This window comes from Tachypleus tridentatus, chromosome 1, assembly GCF_004210375.1.
Source record: "Tachypleus tridentatus isolate NWPU-2018 chromosome 1, ASM421037v1, whole genome shotgun sequence".
NCBI lineage: Eukaryota > Metazoa > Arthropoda > Merostomata > Xiphosura > Limulidae > Tachypleus > Tachypleus tridentatus.
This window is the reverse complement of record NC_134825.1, coordinates 177,742,875-177,761,423: the sequence shown is the minus strand read 5'-3', so window position 1 is coordinate 177,761,423 and position 18,549 is coordinate 177,742,875. Positions and strand designations below refer to the sequence as shown.

General features: G+C 36.1%; 1 protein-coding gene across 1 annotated transcript; it reads right to left on the bottom strand.

The window, feature by feature from the left end:
• Positions 1-4,521: 4,521 nt before the first annotated feature.
• Positions 4,522-18,292, bottom strand: LOC143231134 (calcyphosin-like protein). The gene is made up of 5 exons (XM_076465769.1): positions 18,135-18,292; positions 10,725-10,871; positions 6,908-7,085; positions 6,359-6,568; positions 4,522-5,348 (listed from the first exon to the last, which is right to left on the bottom strand). Exons 2-5 carry the CDS (start codon positions 10,865-10,867, stop codon positions 5,247-5,249), a joined length of 633 nt encoding a protein of 210 aa, XP_076321884.1. The 5' UTR covers positions 10,868-10,871; positions 18,135-18,292; the 3' UTR covers positions 4,522-5,246.
• Between the last annotated feature and the right edge of the window lie 257 nt (positions 18,293-18,549).

Genomic DNA, 18,549 nt, shown 5'->3' with positions numbered 1-18,549 from the left:
GCCAAAAGCTTTCACCTACAATATCGACGCTGCTCTGATTATCAGCCACTTCCTGGCCATCAGAGAGCAAGATTGAAAAGGGTACAGAGTTATATTGCCCACTGATCTTTCGAATCTTGTCCCATATGACTTTGGAAGTGGTGGTAGAAGATATGCTGGTTGTGAACTTAATCCATGATTCCTTCTGGCTTTGACGTCTTATCCATCGAGCTTGTGCATGGGCCCACTGGAAAGCGATGCGGTTCAAGAGTGTGGGATATCTACGGAAATTATCCCAGGTTTGTTTCTAAGCCTTCCTTGCCATGTGGCAGGCAGGATTCCACCATGGACGAGTATATAGTGGTAAACGTGTCGAGGTTTTAGGAATATATTGAGTAGCTGCTTGTATAATACATTCAGTTATTGCTGCCACACAGTCATCTATTGAGGGCTTACAGACAATGGCAGAATCAAGTTCTGCGAGAGCAAAGAAAGAGGACACGCGGGTCGGGTGGCATCGACCATGGCCAGTCTCTCTCACCATTACAGGGAAATGATCACTGCATCGTGAATTATTGCCAACACTCCATCAAAAATGGGAGAATAAAGAAGGGGAACAACTTGAGAGATCAATAGCAGTAAAAGAGTGACTAGGCACATGGAAATAAGTAGAAGAACTAGTATTGAAAAGAGAAAAGTTGTGATCAGAAAGCATACGCTCTACAGAGTGACACTTCCTATCAATATCAGCACTTCCCCAGAGGGGATGATGTCCATTAAAGTCCCCCAGGATGAAAAAGGAGAAACAGCAACTGTTCAATGAGATCATCAACGTCTGATTTATCATATGTCTCTCAAGGTGACAGAACAAACAGTGATGGTATGACCCAAGGAAGCATGGATGGCTACGGCCTCCAAGGCTGTGTCAAGTGGCAAAGACAGGGCGGGCACATGCTGATCAACAAACAACGCCACACCTCCATCACACAGCCTGTCATTTCTGTACAAAGAAAACTGCCGAAATGTGACTGTATCGGCAGGTTTCCTGCAAGGAAAGACAAACAGCATGGTAGGAAGCAATCAGTGTTTTAATGTCATCCAGATTAGAAAATAAACCTCGACAGTTCCATTGTATCAATGTGGCCATTTTTATTTACGTGTAGGCGAATTGGGTGGAGAACCCTTGTTTACGACCACATCTTTTTGCCATACTTTCCTCATTCGAGGGAGGTCTATCAACCTCCATGGATCCTGCCCTGGGTCGATTGGGCAGGTCTTTGCTGTTCGATGGGGGATTCCAGTAACTGAGGACGTGAACAAATGATTGTTTTGCATTTTGGGGTGAAAGAAGAAGATGGATCCGAGGAAATGCCTGTACCTGGAACCAAAGGATGTGGATCTTGGGGTTTGGTGGAATGTATATAAGGGACAGAGATATATGTTGATTCATCAACATTTTTAACCATGGAGGTTAGAAGACTTCATTTTTTTGGAGAACGATTCTTTAGGAGGTACAGAGAGATCTATTTGCACTCCCACAGTAGTTGTGGAACAAAGTGCAGCAGCAGACGTCTGAGATGAAGTGGTGAACTGAAACTTTCGAGCCTTAGGATAAGCAATGTCATTAATCGTTTTTAAATGCAGCACCTCTTTCTTTCAACCATTTAGGGCAAGAACGAAAGTAGGACAGGTGAGAGCCATTGCAATTGATGCGATGAGGGTGTTTCACACTCGTAGGCATCATGGTCCTTGCCACTGCAACGAGCACACGTCAAGGAATAATGACATGACGTCTTCGAGTTACCTAACCAATGGAAACATTGGAGAGGGTTTGGAATGTATGGCAGTACTCTGCAATTAACATAATCAGCCTTGATGGTGGCAGGTGGTTTTAGAGAGAGAGAGAAGGTAAAACCGTTTGCTGTGGTCCACTTCACGAAACGATTGAAGGTAATCTGTAGCTGCAGCTCAACATACATCATGTTTGACAACTGAGAGATGTGAAAGTTGTCGACATAGAGCCTGTTTGCAATAGAGGGAGTTGTTCAGTGATGGCATTAATCTTTATATTGAAAAGTGTGACACTCAAAACACAACTCTGAAGGATGCCAAGTTCCTGTAAAAAAGAACGAGAAAGTATCGAACCCACACAAACTTGGAATTGCCTGTCCATTAGAAATTTTTAAATAAGAATGGGTAAATGACCACTTAACCCATACAAATGGAGGTATCGCAAAATGTCATACCTCCATGTAGTATAATAAGACTTCAAGGTCAAAGAGTATTGATGCAAGATGTTACTGTTTGAGAAAGGCTTCTCTGGTTGACGTTTCAAGTTGAATAAGGTGGTCTATGGTGGAGCACTGTCTTTGGAACCCACATTGAGTGCGCAAGAGGAGGTTGTTTGATTTGAGGAACAAAACAAGATGAGCATTAACCATCCTGTAAGGTCTTACAGAGACAGCTTGTCAAAGCAATTGGATGGTTGTTTGAAGTAATTTTTGGATCCTTTCCAGACTTAGAGAAAGGTAGGACAATAGCCCAGCGCCAGGCATCGGGAAAAACATTCTGCTGTCAGATCCAGTTAAAAACAATCAGAAGAATAGTAAGAGAAGCAGGAGACAGATGGCACAGCATTTCGTAGTGCACATCAGGTCTCACTGATGTACTGCCAGACCAATGAAGGGCCAGTTTGTGTTCCACCAGTGTAAAGGGACGATTATAGCCATAGAGACAATCAGCTCAAAAGGAAAAAGGTGATCACTCTGCCAGTCTTGATGGCTAAGAAGGTGGAGGATGAAGCAAAAGTGCTAGATACCCAGCAAAAGCTTTCACCTAGAGTATTGGCGATGTTCCATGTATCAGTTACTTCCTTGCTATCAGAGATTAAGATTAAAAGGGTGACAAAATTATATTGCCCAATGACCTTTCAAATCTTGTTCTCAGATCTGTTTCACACTCATAAGCATCATGGTTCTTGCCAATGAGCATATGTCAAGGAACTACAACATGATGTCTTCAAGTGACCAAACTGCTGATGCTGGAAACATTGAGAAGAATGTATGGCCATATTTTGTAATTAAGATAACCTGCTTTGATGGTGGCAGGTGGTGTAAATGTTAAAATGAGGACATTGGTTGGCATCATAATTCCATTTTTTTTTGCAGAGATACGTTTCACTGCAGAAATTCCTTGGGAGGAGAAACCAGCAAGAACCTCCGACTCGGGGATGTTATTCAAATCCCTCTCAACAATAACCCCTCGTGACGAATTCAAAGTATCATGCATTGCAACCTCAATAGTTATATCCCAAATTGCCTTTCAATGCAAGAGGAGTTCACTGTGTTGAGATGTGGATGTTTCAACCAATATGTCACCAGATCGAAGCTTGTTTGCTGACTTTGGAGAGCCAGCAAGTCCCTTCTGAATGAACATGGGAAATATTTGCCCTAAAGGTTTGTCTGAAAATGAGTGCAATATAAGAAAATGAGGTACAACAGGTAGTACAGATGGTGAGAATTGCTGCTCAGAATCTTCCAGACGTGGTTGTTTACCTATGGACTATTTTTTACTATTTTATTTGGAGGATCCATAATAACAGTGTTTCAGTGCCCACTGATCCCATCCACCATGAAGCCCTACAATGCCAATCAAGGACACTGCAGCAACACCAGCGTTTCGTGAGCACTATACCCAAAACACCAGCATCAGATACAATGTCCACAACACTTGTTGAGAACACCCAACACTGGTACTTGGTTGACCCTAGCCCACGTAGACTAGCCGATTGACCCAAGGGGGGCACCCCAAGGTTGCCAGTCTACAGGAATTCAAGATCACAGTGGTGTGTTAGGGTTGGACCTCTCAACCACCAGGATCCTCTCCTCCCCTTCACAGGTCACCATGCACAACAAACACGTGGGTGGATGTTTAGATCCCAGAGGAAGTAAACTGAAAGAACAGAACCTTCCTTGGGAGGTCCCTTCACCACATACAGGAATCCACACTGAGGGGCTTGAGAATTTGATGGCAGAGAATTATGTGACATCAATAAACTGTTATCTCAGATTGTTTAGTTAAACAAGAATGGTGGTCTGTGTTACAAATATGGTAAGGCTGCTTTAAAAGTGGAAGCTATTTGCTCACTTAATATAACTGGGTGTTTGAACCCAATGATACTGTTACTGAAAATGTTTAATGTCTGAACAGTGTTCAAAGTGTAACAAGACTAAACTGTGTAGTTTCAGTAAATAACTGTTAGTACTGTGAAATCATATGTTAAATGTATTTTAGGGGTGGTTGTCCCTAAGCCACTGTTTAAGGGTTCAGGTTAGTGCAGCTGGAGTCAGATTTTTGTTCATTTAATTTTACTTAGCAGTGGAAACTTTTAAAAGTTATTTCATTTCCAGTGTTTTTGATAACAAAATACAGGTGAAAGCTCTGGACTTTTTAATTTTGGCATATAAAACATAAAACTTGGTACAATATAAGATCCTCAACATGAATGAATTTGATATTTTAAAACAGATCAGACAACCAGTCTAATGTTGATATTTTATTCAAGTAGCTACATAAGCATTTCCTGAACGTATGTGATCGTTCAGGATAACAAAATGGAAGACGACTGTCTAAGAATAGTTGAACACAGAAAATAATATTGAGTTTCAAAGCACCAGCTAAACTTGATCCTTTTAAAAACATTAAAAATAAAATACACTTATAGTTCACCTATATTGTAGCTTGTACATTCACACAAAATATACGAAGTTTAAAGTTTGAAACAAAAGACAATAAATTCAAAGTTAAGGTTTTCAAAATGTTTAAAATAAAAAACAAAGGACTTTATGTTCTATGAAATGTTTCCATGTACTACACTATTTTACATAAAAACGAACAAGGTTTACTTTCTGGCTTTATGTTTGTCATTAAAAGCATATATAGCAAGTTGTAAAATGAAGTGTGGTCGGATCATGTCCATCTTAGATTGTCAGTTTACAAATATATGGAATGGAAGCTCTAGAAGGTACAAAAATAAAGGTTCACACAATAATTTATGAAATAAATGAATTAAAAAGAATTCCTGTTTATCTACTGGAATGTACCATTGTATATTTAAAAAAAAATAATTTGAGAATCCTATATCCTGCTAGAATCAGATATAAAAAGTTATTGTACCTAAATGCGTATACTATGATTCTTCTAGAAGTTAAGTCAGGTTAGTTTGAAAGTGTGGACAGCTTTGTTGCCAAGGGCTCAGCTTCTTTGGCCTACAGTTTCCATGCCTGTCTCATCATTAGATCAAAGTAAGCATCAGTATCAATCGAAGCACTCACACCAGAGTAATAGTTGACAAACTCTTCCCATGTCACCTGTAACAAAGACAGGAACTTCAGTAGGTGTAGAAACACAGTGGTCAAATAAATAGTGAAGTGGTCTTGATATGTGTGTCATTAAGTTATAAAAGGATGGGCACATTTGTCAGGATATTCAGTTAAGACTTAGTTGAGTGCTTGAACCAACAACATAACCCTGCCTTTCACTTTTATAAACAATGAATATTCCATACTTCACTCATTGTATGCACTAACAAGTGTTAGTGTAGATTCTCTAGGATGAGAGATATTTTCAAACACCAATTAACCTCTTAAGTTTCATTGTAATCAAGCTGTTTCGAATGTCAGAAAACTTTTCTATTAAAGTGACAAGTGTAGTCACATGACAGAAAACTTTTCTATTAAAGTGACAAGTGTAGTCACATGACAGAAAACTTTTCTATTAAAGTGATGAGTGTAGTCACACAACTGTAAACGATTACTTACAAAGAAACTTTTTGCACAAATGAATATGTTTCTGCAGCTTGTACAATACAAAGACTGAGATATACAGTTAAACAGGAAACAATTCACATCTAAAAAGGTCCTCTTGCTATATTACTACAAGAACTGTAACTATGGTTGGGATGGTGTAGTGGGTAAGTTGTTACTTATTATTAATATACAAGTTGTGTTAATTACTGCCAAAAATTATAAATTAAAATATTCATGTCATATAATCAGAAAGTGATTGTTACATATACAATTAATGTAAAGTAACTACTGGAAATGATACAAACACACCAGTGGACAACTCTTATTACAAAGATTTTTGATAATACTGTAAAAAGCTAGTGATGAGAGTGAAATAGAACCTTGTAACTTTATAATTTATTACTAGAATACTAGTAGCCCTGAAAGAAAAAATTTTACATCATTAACAAAGGAAGTAAGCAGAGTCAATATACTGAAGTAAGTAAATTAACAACACAGCACTCAAGTTACTTTAGCAATATAACCTGATGTCAGGAAGAGTTGTTTTTATCAGAGTTTGATTGCAAACTTACTTTAGCATCAGGATTGCTGGGAGAATCAAAGCTTTTCAAGAAGAGTTCAAACACTTGGTTCTCAGTCAGTTCACCATTTTGATACTTTGGATGATAGCGAGCATTGTACAAACCTCGCAAATCATCGACAGTGATCACCTTGTCACCAGTACGGTCCAGCTTCCGAAAAGCTTGTTCAATAAGATTCAGACGTGCCTGTGACATAGGGGGCTAAAAGGTAGGGTTTATGATTAATAACAGCCCAAGCCAAAATTAACATCTTTATGAATGATTCTGGAAAAAAAACCCAAAAAAACAATATTTTGTGCAGATGTGTACAGAAACAATGGCTGCACTCTACAGACCTTATGTAGTATCAATTATAATAAATTAGAATCTAAACCAATAATATTACTTATTAAAAGGTACTTAGTAAAGAAGAGAACAACAGTGGAGAAGGTTTTATAAAGAGTGGTTTCAAAAATACTATGCCAAATAATACTTTATATATGCTGTTGTATGATAGAGTATAGAAAAGGATGGCAGCTAAGATTATGAAATATTACATACCCTCAGTGCTTTGAGAAACTCATCAAAATTTAGGTTTCCACTGTTGTCTTTATCTATATCGTTGAACAAGTTTTCAATCTCACTGTTGTCCAGATCAACTCCATAGTCATGGAGACCTTTGGAGAACTCTTCAAGATCTAGCTTTCTGTCACCAGAATCATCCATGATCCGAAAGGATCTAAGAATAGTCAACAGTCTTACCAAACTTCATTTGCTAACTACTAGTAAACATGATCCTTAAATGTTAAACATAGAAATGACATCCGATTACTTAACACAATTTTAACAAATAGAACGAAATTCATTAAAATTATGTAAAAATTGTATTCAGAGAGAGAGAGAGAGAGTGAGAGGTTAAGATCCAAGTAAAAATTGTGTATTAAAACTTTTTAACCTCAACAGAAAACTACATAAACTAACTTGACGATAGTATTCAAAGGTTATTGAGCTACAAACAAACTAGTTAACTTTGTTTAGTTTTATACAAATGTCTTACATCCACATTTAACAGTTATTTACACTGATCACAGCTGTCATCAATACCTACTGCCAAAAGCCTAGGGCAACTTTTTAGTTATACTCTGCCCATCAAACACTTCCATTACAGGCCTAAAACAGCAGTATCATGATAAGATGTAGACTGTACTAAAACAAAACTGTAGACATCTAATATAAACTATTGTGTTAACAACACTTCTATACACTAGCTATTACCATTTTTACAATGACATGAAACATTATGAAATGTACAGTTTGCTGTGTAACACTTTCTCTTTAACACAAGAGGAGATACGAGTACAGTGTTATAGTATATCTGGAGTCATTAGTGTCAACCATGTACTCTCACATTAACCTAAAGAAAGGAATATGTTCTGTGATAAAAGTTGTTATAGTTTAAAACCCAATAGGGAATAAAATATTTCTAGTTTAGAACCATGAAGAATCTACTCATTGTAATCAAACTTACAAGAGTGCTTGGAGCAGTAAAACATTTACCACTGTTACTAGACATCACTTTTTGAAGTAAGAACTCTACAGATAAAGTTTATATGTAAACATGCAATTATTGAAAATGAAATACCTAAATATAAGCACAATAAATAAAGTTATATCAAAATGATAGCAGCAAAAACACAGAAATAAAAACATGTGGTGATTAAATACAACGATAAAATAAAGAAACAAGAGAGGTAGTGTGGTGATGAAATACAAAGATAAAATAAAGAAACAAGAGAGGTAGTGTGGTAATTAAATACAAAGATAAAATAAAGAAACAAGAGAGGTAGTGTGGTAATTAAATACAAAGATAAAATAAAGAAACAAGAGAGGAAGTGTGGCAATGAAATACAAAGATAAAATAAAGAAACAAGAGAGGTAGTGTGGTAATTAAATACAAAGATAAAATAAAGAAACAAGAGAGGTAGTGTGGTAATTAAATAAAAGATAAAATAAAGAAACAAGAGAGGAAGTGTGGTAATTAAATACAAAGATAAAATAAAGAAACAAGAGAGGTAGTGTGGTAATTAAATACAAAGATAAAATAAAGAAACAAGAGAGGTAGTGTGGTAATTAAATACAAAGATAAAATAAAGAAACAAGAGAGGAAGTGTGGTAATTAAATACAAAGATAAAATAAAGAAACAAGAGAGGTAGTGTGGTAATTAAATACAAAGATAAAATAAAGAAACAAGAGAGGTAGCGTGGTGATGAAATACAAAGATAAAATAAAGAAACAAGAGAGGTAGTGTGGTGATGAAATACAAAGATAAAATAAAGAAACAAGAGAGGTAGCATGGTGATGAAATACAAAGATAAACTAAAGAAACAAGAGAGGTAGTGTGGTGATGAAATACAAAGATAAAATAAAGAAACAAGAGAGGTAGCGTGGTGATGAAATACAAAGATAAAATAAAGAAACAAGAGAGGTAGTGTGGTGATGAAATACAAAGATAAAATAAAGAAACAAGAGAGGTAGCGTGGTGATGAAATAAAGATAAACTAAAGAAACAAGAGAGGTAGTGTGGTGATGAAATACAAAAGATAAAATAAAGAAACAAGAGAGGTAGCGTGGTGATGAAATACAAAGATAAAATAAAAGAAACAAGAGAGGTATGTGGTGATGAAATACAAAAGATAAAACAAAAGAAACAAGAGAGGTAGCGTGGTGATGAAATACAAAGATAAACTAAAGAAACAAGAGAGGTAGTGTGGTGATGAAATACAAAGATAAAATAAAGAAACAAGAGAGGTAGTGTGGTAATTAAATCAAAGATAAAATAAAGAAAACAAGAGAGGTAGTGTGGTAATTAAATACAAAAGATAAAATAAAAGAAACAAGAGAGGTAGTGTGGTGATGAAATACAAAGATAAAATAAAGAAACAAGAGAGGTAGCGTGGTGATGAAATAGAAAGATAAAATAAAGAAACAAGAGAGGTAGCGTGGTGATGAAATAGAAAGATAAAATAAAGAAACAAGAGAGGTAGCGTGGTGATGAAATAGAAAGATAAAATAAAGAAACAAGAGAGGTAGTGTGGTGATGAAATAGAAAGATAAAATAAAGAAACAAGAGAGGTAGTGTGGTGATGAAATAGAAAGATAAAATAAAGAAACAAGAGAGGTAGTGTGGTGATGAAATAGAAAGATAAAAAAAAAGTCAAACAAGAGAGTAGTGTGGTGATGAAATAGAAAGATAAAATAAAAAAACAAGAGAGGTAGTGTGGTGATGAAATAGAAAGATAAAATAAAAGAAACAAGAGAGGTAGTGTGGTGATGAAATACAAAGATAAAAAAAGAAACAAGAGAGGTAGTGTGGTGATGAAATACAAAGATAAAATAAAGAAACAAGAGATGTAGTGTGGTGATGAAATACAAAGATAAAATAAAGAAACAAGAGAGGTAGTGTGGTGATGAAATACAAAGATAAAATAAAGAAACAAGAGAGGTAGTGTGGTGATGAAATACAAAAGATAAAATAAAGAAACAAGAGAGGTAGCGTGTAATGAAATCAAAAGATAAAATAAAAAGAAACAAGAGAGGTAGTGTGGTGATGAAATACAAAGATAAAATAAAGAAACAAGAGAGGTAGTGTGGTGATGAAATACAAAGATAAAATAAAGAAAAAGAGAGATGTAGTGTGATGAAATACAAAGATAAAATAAAGAAACAAGAGAGGTAGTGTGGTGATGAAATACAAAGATAAAATAAAGAAACAAGAGAGGTAGTGTGGTGATGAAATACAAAGATAAAATAAAGAAACAAGAGAGGTAGCGTGGTGATGAAATACAAAGATAAAATAAAGAAACAAGAGAGGTAGTGTGGTAATTAAATACAAAGATAAAATAAAGAAACAAGAGAGGAAGTGTGGCGATGAAATACAAAGATAAAATAAAGAAACAAGAGAGGTAGTGTGGTGATGAAATAGAAAGATAAAATAAAGAAACAAGAGAGGTAGCGTGGTGATTAAATCTATACAAAGAATAACTAAGAAGCACAATAGATGTATACAAAAACACTTCTACCTCATAAACAAGTTATTTTACAATACCAATTGTCTTAGTTATGGTTAGACAACTTGAGATATGTGAAGATTACGAGGAGGTAGCCTAGCAACCGAGCAGAGGAATGCCCAGTGGGGAGAAGTGTGCTGCATCCCTCTAAACAGCAAAAAACATTTCATGGTTTGAAATATTTTCAATGACAGGTATATCTGTGATTGGTACTAAAAGTTTACAATTATTTAAATTAAACTAACGAGACATCCTGTGTTAAACACATTACAACAGTATAATACAAAACCACAATACAATATTTATTTACCTTCCTAGTTCTTTAATTCCTTTAGCCCCTCTCTGCAGACACTGGTATCTCAGCTTCTCTATTGGTGTTGTGGCCTGGGTGGCCATTTTCTGGGCTTTTTGCTTCATTTCTTCTTCCTGGTGGTCTGTCTGGATAGCTGACATGGTTCTGTTGAGATTAGTTTAGAACTGTTTGTACAGGTTTTATATATGATCTAAGTAGGAACTTCATCTACACTACACAGTCATCTTGTAAGGGTGTGAAAAATGACTCATACTATTAACTCCCACCCCATTCTTCAAGATTTAGTAAGGTAAGAGTGGGTGTTTGATGGGTCACAGCTACACAGTGGAATAAACATAATAACCAGAACTAGACAGACCTGCACGTCACGTCTGGATACAATACACATAGCTGTAATTACATTCATATGTAAATAAACATGAATGAGTGACAAGTTCACGAAAATCTACATTCCTATACTAGAGCAGAAATAGCCAAGTATATATAAATGAGGAGGGCTGATAAGTTTAATCTACACCCAAAGGAAGACAGTGTTTCTACTGACACAAGTATCATGTCCCAGGTCGTCAACTGTCAAATCTGTTGGACAGTTTCAAAAGAAGCAACAAAGCAGTCACATTACTACAGGAAAACAGAGCACAAAGTTGTTCAGTTGGAGTTGACTTGTTATCATACATTAGATTTGTTATGAACAACAGTTGTTTATGAAGTACAAGTCATCTTACATTTCATCATCTGATCAAATTACAGATTTATTTTTTTTAGTTTAGTTCTACTTGTAATTAAGTCATTCTTTAAAATTAGGAAACAAATGTTTAGTTTCATAACTTTATTTTTTACTGCTAGTAGTTTAGAACCCTGAGAAAAGAATGTATAAAACTGCTATTATTCTGAAAAGTTTCTAGAAAAAGATATTTTCAAATACCTAAAGAACTCGGGTACCATAATTTTGTAAATAAACTAAGTAGTTTGACTGGTACAGATTGAAGACTCAGGTCTTTTGGGAAAACATTAACAAAATATGGAATATAGACATTGAGAGCTACTAAACCTTACATTCTTAGATATGGAAGAGATATAATAAAAATTATGTTCTAAGTAAGACTGTTACAGTGGAACTTGCTTTACTCGTGCATAAATAAACTATCAATGCAGATAACTAGAAAATATTAATAAAACACAATAACAAACATTTACTAAAGATGACCAAGATAGAAATATGCTTTAAAGTGAGTTTACTTTGAAAATGTTTTATTTAACTAAAATACAAAATGTTCTTTGTGATATATTCAGTTTGATATTATACTATTGCCAATTTATGGATCATGTTTGTAGATATACAGTCAAAGCAGGTGGGCAACATAGTAGGTGCAATACATTTTTGAGTGCAGTGCGTGTGTGTGTGTGTGTGTGGATGGACAAAAGAATCAAAGTTAAATACATTTTGAGTTTAGAAAAATGTATTTCCAATACTTACCTCCTTGACACTATAGCTATTTCTCGATATATAACTTTTTAACACTTTGCCCATCTACACATTTAGAACACTTGCTCCAGTCTTATACCAAACTCAAATGTCTTGGACACATTCTAACTTAAAAATTTCTCACCAACTTCAATGTACCCTCTATATAGGTACTGTATACAAGCACCCAATTCTAATAATGTAATTACTTTTTCAAGATATGAACCAGTTTTTAGTAGAGTGTCAGCTAAGGTAACCATTAGTGGAAATACATTTTTCAGTGCTGGAAAAATTTAACTTCCAAAACATACCATCTAGCTAGAATCCAGCATAAAAAGTAGAGGGGTCAAGGTTGGCATGATCCACACAAAAATCATCTGTATGGAAGAGGCATATACCAAGATAAAAAATGGTATAAGAGGAAGGGAACTGCACTACATCCAAAATAGGCCTGCTCTTCATGGAAGAGGCATATACCAAGATACAAATGATATAAGAGGGAGGGAACTGCACTACATCCAAAACAGGCCTGCTCTTCATGGAAGAGGCATATACCAAGATACAAATGATATAAGAGGGAGGGAACTGCACTACATCCAAAATAGGCCTGTTCTTCACCTAGAACTTAGTTTCTGTATCAATGTTGAAATAGGATATGAGTAATCATCAGTATAGGCTAACCATGAACACATACTTTTGATTGGATCCCAAACTGTAGCCATAGTGATGTATTTCACACCAACTGAATCGTGATGAGAAAGTAAACAACACCTACATGAACAGACTTTCTCTTCCACCTGAAAAAGTCCAAAAGGCAACATCCTGGACTTGGAATGATGGGATCATGTATGCTATACACAACCAAAGGAACAGAACTCATCCAGTCTGGAATTATCAACATTTGTCCTCACTCCCCAACCAAGAGAAGAAGGAGTACTCTGCTTGTCTCCTGGAATTATAGAGGGGATGTGGAGCCTGTGTCCAACCAAGGACCTAAGATGGACTGGTCGGTTTGTTTGTTTCGCATTTTATGGCACATAGCAACTAGGCTATTTGCACCAAGGATGGGACCACTTTACTTCCAGAATTATGAGGAGGTAGTGCACCACCTTTCATGAACAATATACAAATCCAACAGTGATCAAAGAAAAGGGCCACGCATTCCTCAACCAGATATTACAAGTAGTTACCACACAAACTGGACTACTCCTACTGACATTTGGGAAAAACATCCAGGGTCCCTAGTAAGAGGGCCTCCAACTTCAACCTCTTCTTCAAGAAAGGAGAAACACACTTTAGCAACTGTAGACTATGGGAGATAAGGACTTAGAGGGTGAACGAAGTTCCTCACATTTTTAAAAGCAAACAAATTCCAATTTAAACATTCTGAAGATTGGCAAAGACAGGCAGGATCCCCTTTAGCTTTACTAATTATTGTACACAACTGCCAGTCTGTAATTAGGTAACACCATCAGGTAGGTGCCTAAAAGCTCCTATGGAATACCCCATTTTGACAGAGCCTGTTGCAACATCTAAGTGAGGTTGTCTCAACAGACACTTCCAACATGGAAGAAGTAGAGAAGGACATTCCTGCAAATACTGAAGAAGCAGAAACCATGCTGGAGCTGGCCAATAAAGTGCAACCAAAAGAACTCAACATGGAGTAAAACAAACCACAATAAGAACCAAGGACAATAAGTAAATTGGGAGAAAGCTATACATGTGTAAACCTGTGCAGTCCTGACTGAACGCATCTACTGCCAACATGCGAGGATAAGATAGAGAAACCAAAACAATGACAGTGGAGAATTCCACTGAGTTGCAAAAGACAAACTTTTAGAGACATGAAATGAAAACAAATCCACTGTAAAACCTTGTGATGTAACATCCATTCCATCAAAAGAATGTGGCTGGATTGAGACAAGTGATCTGAAACTAAATTTGTCACTCCTGGAATATGACATGCTAAAAGACAGATGCTATGAGAATGAGATCAGTACAAAAGACCTAAGGTATGAGAAAAAAGGTCTGGAGGATGTGTACCTTCTTGATGAGATAGCTTTTCAGAGATGTCAGAATGTATCATGGCAAATTTCCCCATTCAAGAGAGACAGACTTCAAACCATTGCCCAATGTACTGCACGAATTTGAATACATCGATATGGAGAGTAGACTTGCCTTTTGTCCAAGGACTCTGGAACTCCTGACCTTGAAGATAAGTTCTCCATCCCTGAAATGCATCTCTAAAGAAATGGATCTCAAACAAGGTGGTGGAATGGGCACCTGAATAGTAGTAATGCTCTGATTCAAACATCATTCACAATCAACTATGATGATCCTGAGTAATGATAGCAAAGTATGGTCCATTGGTTGTGTAATGACCACTGAAAGGACTTCAATATGTGCTCATCTCAAAGGAATGAAAGGCTTGAGGGATGCTGATATCTCCAAATGAGAAAACCATCTGCACAATAGGAGAAGGAGATCGAAGTTGATGCATTTTCCATAACTTGAAGGCTGACAGAGATTATTGAGAATTACTTAAGTGACTATTGAAAAATAAACCCACACAACTGATGCGATACTGCATTTGTGACAAGACAGATTTCTCCAATCTGATAAGGAAGTACACTTTCATAGGTTCCACAAGGAGAACCTGAAACTGTTGTTCTGCTGATAACTAGTGGGATAGTGCCAGAAGAAGCAAGTTGTCCATATAATGGTGTGTACACAGGTCCAAAGAATGCAGGTGAAAAGAAGAAAAACTTGAACTCTGCAGAAGACAAGGTGCTGATGAAAGACCAAAATGAAGAGCCCATTGTGGTACCTGTCCCTTGTACATAACACTGAGAAACCTCTGAGGAGATTCTGCAATGGGAATATAAGATAACCATTAGTACCATTGAACTTTGTCATCCAGAGGCCTGGTGCAAAGTGCCATCATAGGGTGAGAAAAGATTTCACCATGAAGCAAAGAGAATCTAAAAAATTGGTTGAGTTGAACTAAATCAATGATTGGACACCAATCTCCCATCTTCTTGGGTACCATGAATAAATGGGAATAAGATCCCAGAAAAATGGGATCAACCCTCTCTAATGCCTTTTGGCTAACAATTCTTATGGCTTGGGAACAAAGCCCCAGTCACCTTGGATCTTTTGAAGGTGAAAAGTCAATAGGCTGAGCAGAGAATGGTGATAGTGATGTAAACTGAATGGTCTGCCCTGAATTTGGAATACTCATGAAAACCTGAAGAAAGAAATTCAGGAAGTGATGTAATCATACTTTTACTGCCCCCCTGCCTCCAATATAGTCACCGATACCATTTTCATCAGTTTAACTGAGTCAAAGATCCTTGAAAATACAGGTACACCATTTTGTGGAAATCAATAAACCTGAGAACCAAAGTAGGTGGTCAGAAAAGCAAGAAGCAAATGATAGTAAAGAAAAATGTAAACAAAGCGTTCCAATTTGTGATTCTAACATCTCTGGAACTCAAGCAAATAACATGAGATGGAGGAAAGGAGCTTTCCCTAATTTCTCAACAGAAGAAAAAGGCAAATAAATCCTTTCTAACAAAGTGTCTCTACCCAATAAATTCCAGCAACAAACCACCAAGGAAAGGAAGAATGGAAGAAGACAATCTGAATGAGGTAATGTCAGCAATATTCCTAACTCATCCTCAACTTATTGGAGGGAACACTGATAGGGTTCAGGCAAATGTTAGATTGAAAATAACCAAAAGGTCATAAAATTAGGATGGATCCATGAAAATTGATTGGTTAAAAGTAATCACAGGCTCCAATCTTGAACCCCACAGGTCCAAAAGGTGTCCATCCATTGAGATTCTCCTGATGGTGATAAGCCAAATTATGCTGATCCAATAAACACAGGTGATAAGGTATAGCTATCTGGTCATGTAAGAAACATTCAAATCTTCCAGCATGAACATAAATATCAGGAGAAGGGTAAAAACCAAGTAGTCTATTGGTGTCTTTTCTGCTAACCAGGAAGTTGAGTCAAATACAATTAGAGAGACCCCCAAAACCTCACAAACTCAAGTAACTAATGGGGAAAAAAGGAGCTGGAGGATCAAACTGATTCTCTGTTGAAGTTGACCAAGTAAAAGAAGGAGCTGGAGGATCAAACTGATTCTCTGTTGAGGTTGATCAAGTGAAAGAAGGAGCTGGAGGATCAAACTGATTCTCTGTTGAGGTTGACCAAGTGAAAGAAGGAGCTGGAGGATCAAACTGATTCTCTGTTGAGGTTGACCAAGTAACAGGAGCTGAAAAACAAGAGTAAATTCCTGCCAGTGATTTGCAAAAACAACCTCAGAACAACCCCAGAGAGACACTATCAGTTCATATAAATATATCCAACTTACAATGGAATATATCATAGACAGCTTTGACTAAGAGTGACTCCTCCCCTGGCTGTTGGCAAACTCTAGATAACATTAACTAGGAATTTCATACCCATCTGCAAGAAGATTTTTGGTTAACATAAATATAAAAATAAAAGATAACCATGGAAATGCAGACTGCATTCAAAATCACAATGTAAAAAGTAAATAATTACAACACTTCTGTTGATAGAAACCCATTCTGAATGTTTTGTTGAGAAAAAAGTAATTACATTATTGGAATGAGGTGCTTATACACATCACTCGAATAAAGAGTACATTGAAGTTGGTGGAGAAATTTGAAAATTAGAATTTGCCCAAAGGCACTTTAGTGGAACATGAAGAACTGAAGGAAATGTTCTTGCTGCTTAAATGGGCAAGGAGTGGAAAACTTGGAGATCAAGAAATAGTTGCAGTGTCAAGAGATAGCAAGCATGGTTTGGAATTGGTACTTAAATATTGCAGATGATAGCCATGTCTTGGAAAGTAACCTCTTCACAGGCATGATATGAAACTACTTAAACCCTGATTCAGGTTATCAACTACAGCAGAAATATGTACCTTGCACAAGCTCTATGTTAAGGGCCTGTCAATTTACTTTTCTAATGCCCATAACATGACAAATCTGACATCTTAAAGCTGAATTAGCAAGAGAGATACTATTCAACGTATTTACACTACATGCACAATGAATAAAATTACACATCTAACATGGAAGCAAATGTACATGCCAAGGGACCCACATATCAGTTACCACCTTAAACTTGTAATATAATGTTCCTCATTACACATTCAAGCTGTTTTCAAATTTTATCTGAAAGAAGATTCTTAATCATCAAGCAATCAAATAAATTTACTTTAAGAATATTAAGATGTGTACTTAGGTATGTGTTAATCGAAGTTATATTTCTAATAAATAATTGTTGCATTTCACATCTATACTGGAATACCCTTTGTTCCGTTTACGATGTTAAATACAAACTACAACTTAAGTTACATTTATTTATAAACAATGAGCAAGAATTTAACAATGTGACACGCGATTTAATTTTAGATAAATCTGTCTATATTTTCTATCGTAGACTACATGAACACCTTCGAACTATAGCTGAATTACACCACAAACCACACCCTGCGACCCACTTTACAAATTACATTACAGTGACAAAAAAAACACACCACTCGGAGTTGCGTTATTCGTTATAAAAGTCAAATATACATTATAGTTTATACAGCTCAGTTTATTGAAGTTGAACTATCACACCACACTAATTACGGAAAGGACGAACTTGAAAAACAAGGCTAAACTGACCCAACTATAGACCAAACTTAGGACTAGCCCTAGTCTTAAGACAAATTTAAACGGAACCGGTTACAACTATATATTATCAATAGTTTAACGTTATATGAACCTCATATTCAAAATAATATCGTATTACTTTTGATGTTAACAAAAACGAAAGTATTATAACAACACGCTAAATATACGTATATAACTTCTGACTTCAAAATAAGAATCTTTACAAATTAAATTATAAATACCTATTACTATAACTGTTTACACCCCAATCTTCAACGTCTTTCTCGTGAAAGAAACCTCACACTGCCCAAATATGTAGCGTGGTTCCGGCCTTCCCGTGATGCTTCACAGCCTTTCTTCTGCATCATCAGTAGGTTGGAACACGCTAAAGTGCAAAAGAGAACCAAAATGGTTGCCCTCTGTTGCCATAATTATTTCCAAATAAAAAGGGTGTGAAACTAGACTTTATTTTCAAAAATAAATGTTCACTTATTGGTTTCTCTCCCTCTCTCTGTATATATATGTGTGTGTGTGTACATTGCATATCTCGCAAAATAATTTTATAAGTATTTTTTATGTCTACTTATAAAATTATTTTGCCCCGGAGAGCCAGCTATATCATAATAAATTTCTGACTCTTGAATTTTTAGACGCAAC

What these genes read in the sequence shown, in the direction of transcription:
- LOC143231134 (XM_076465769.1), bottom strand. Translation starts at nt 10,867, where the DNA reads ATGTCAGCTATCCAGACAGACCACCAGGAAGAAGAAATGAAGCAAAAA. An exon ending in GGAATTAAAGAACTAGGAAG is followed by an intron (nt 7,086 to 10,724) that starts GTAAATAAATAT and finishes GACTATTCTTAG; the next exon opens with ATCCTTTCGGATCATGGATG. An exon ending in AGTTTCTCAAAGCACTGAGG is followed by an intron (nt 6,569 to 6,907) that starts GTATGTAATATT and finishes CCTACCTTTTAG; the next exon opens with CCCCCTATGTCACAGGCACG.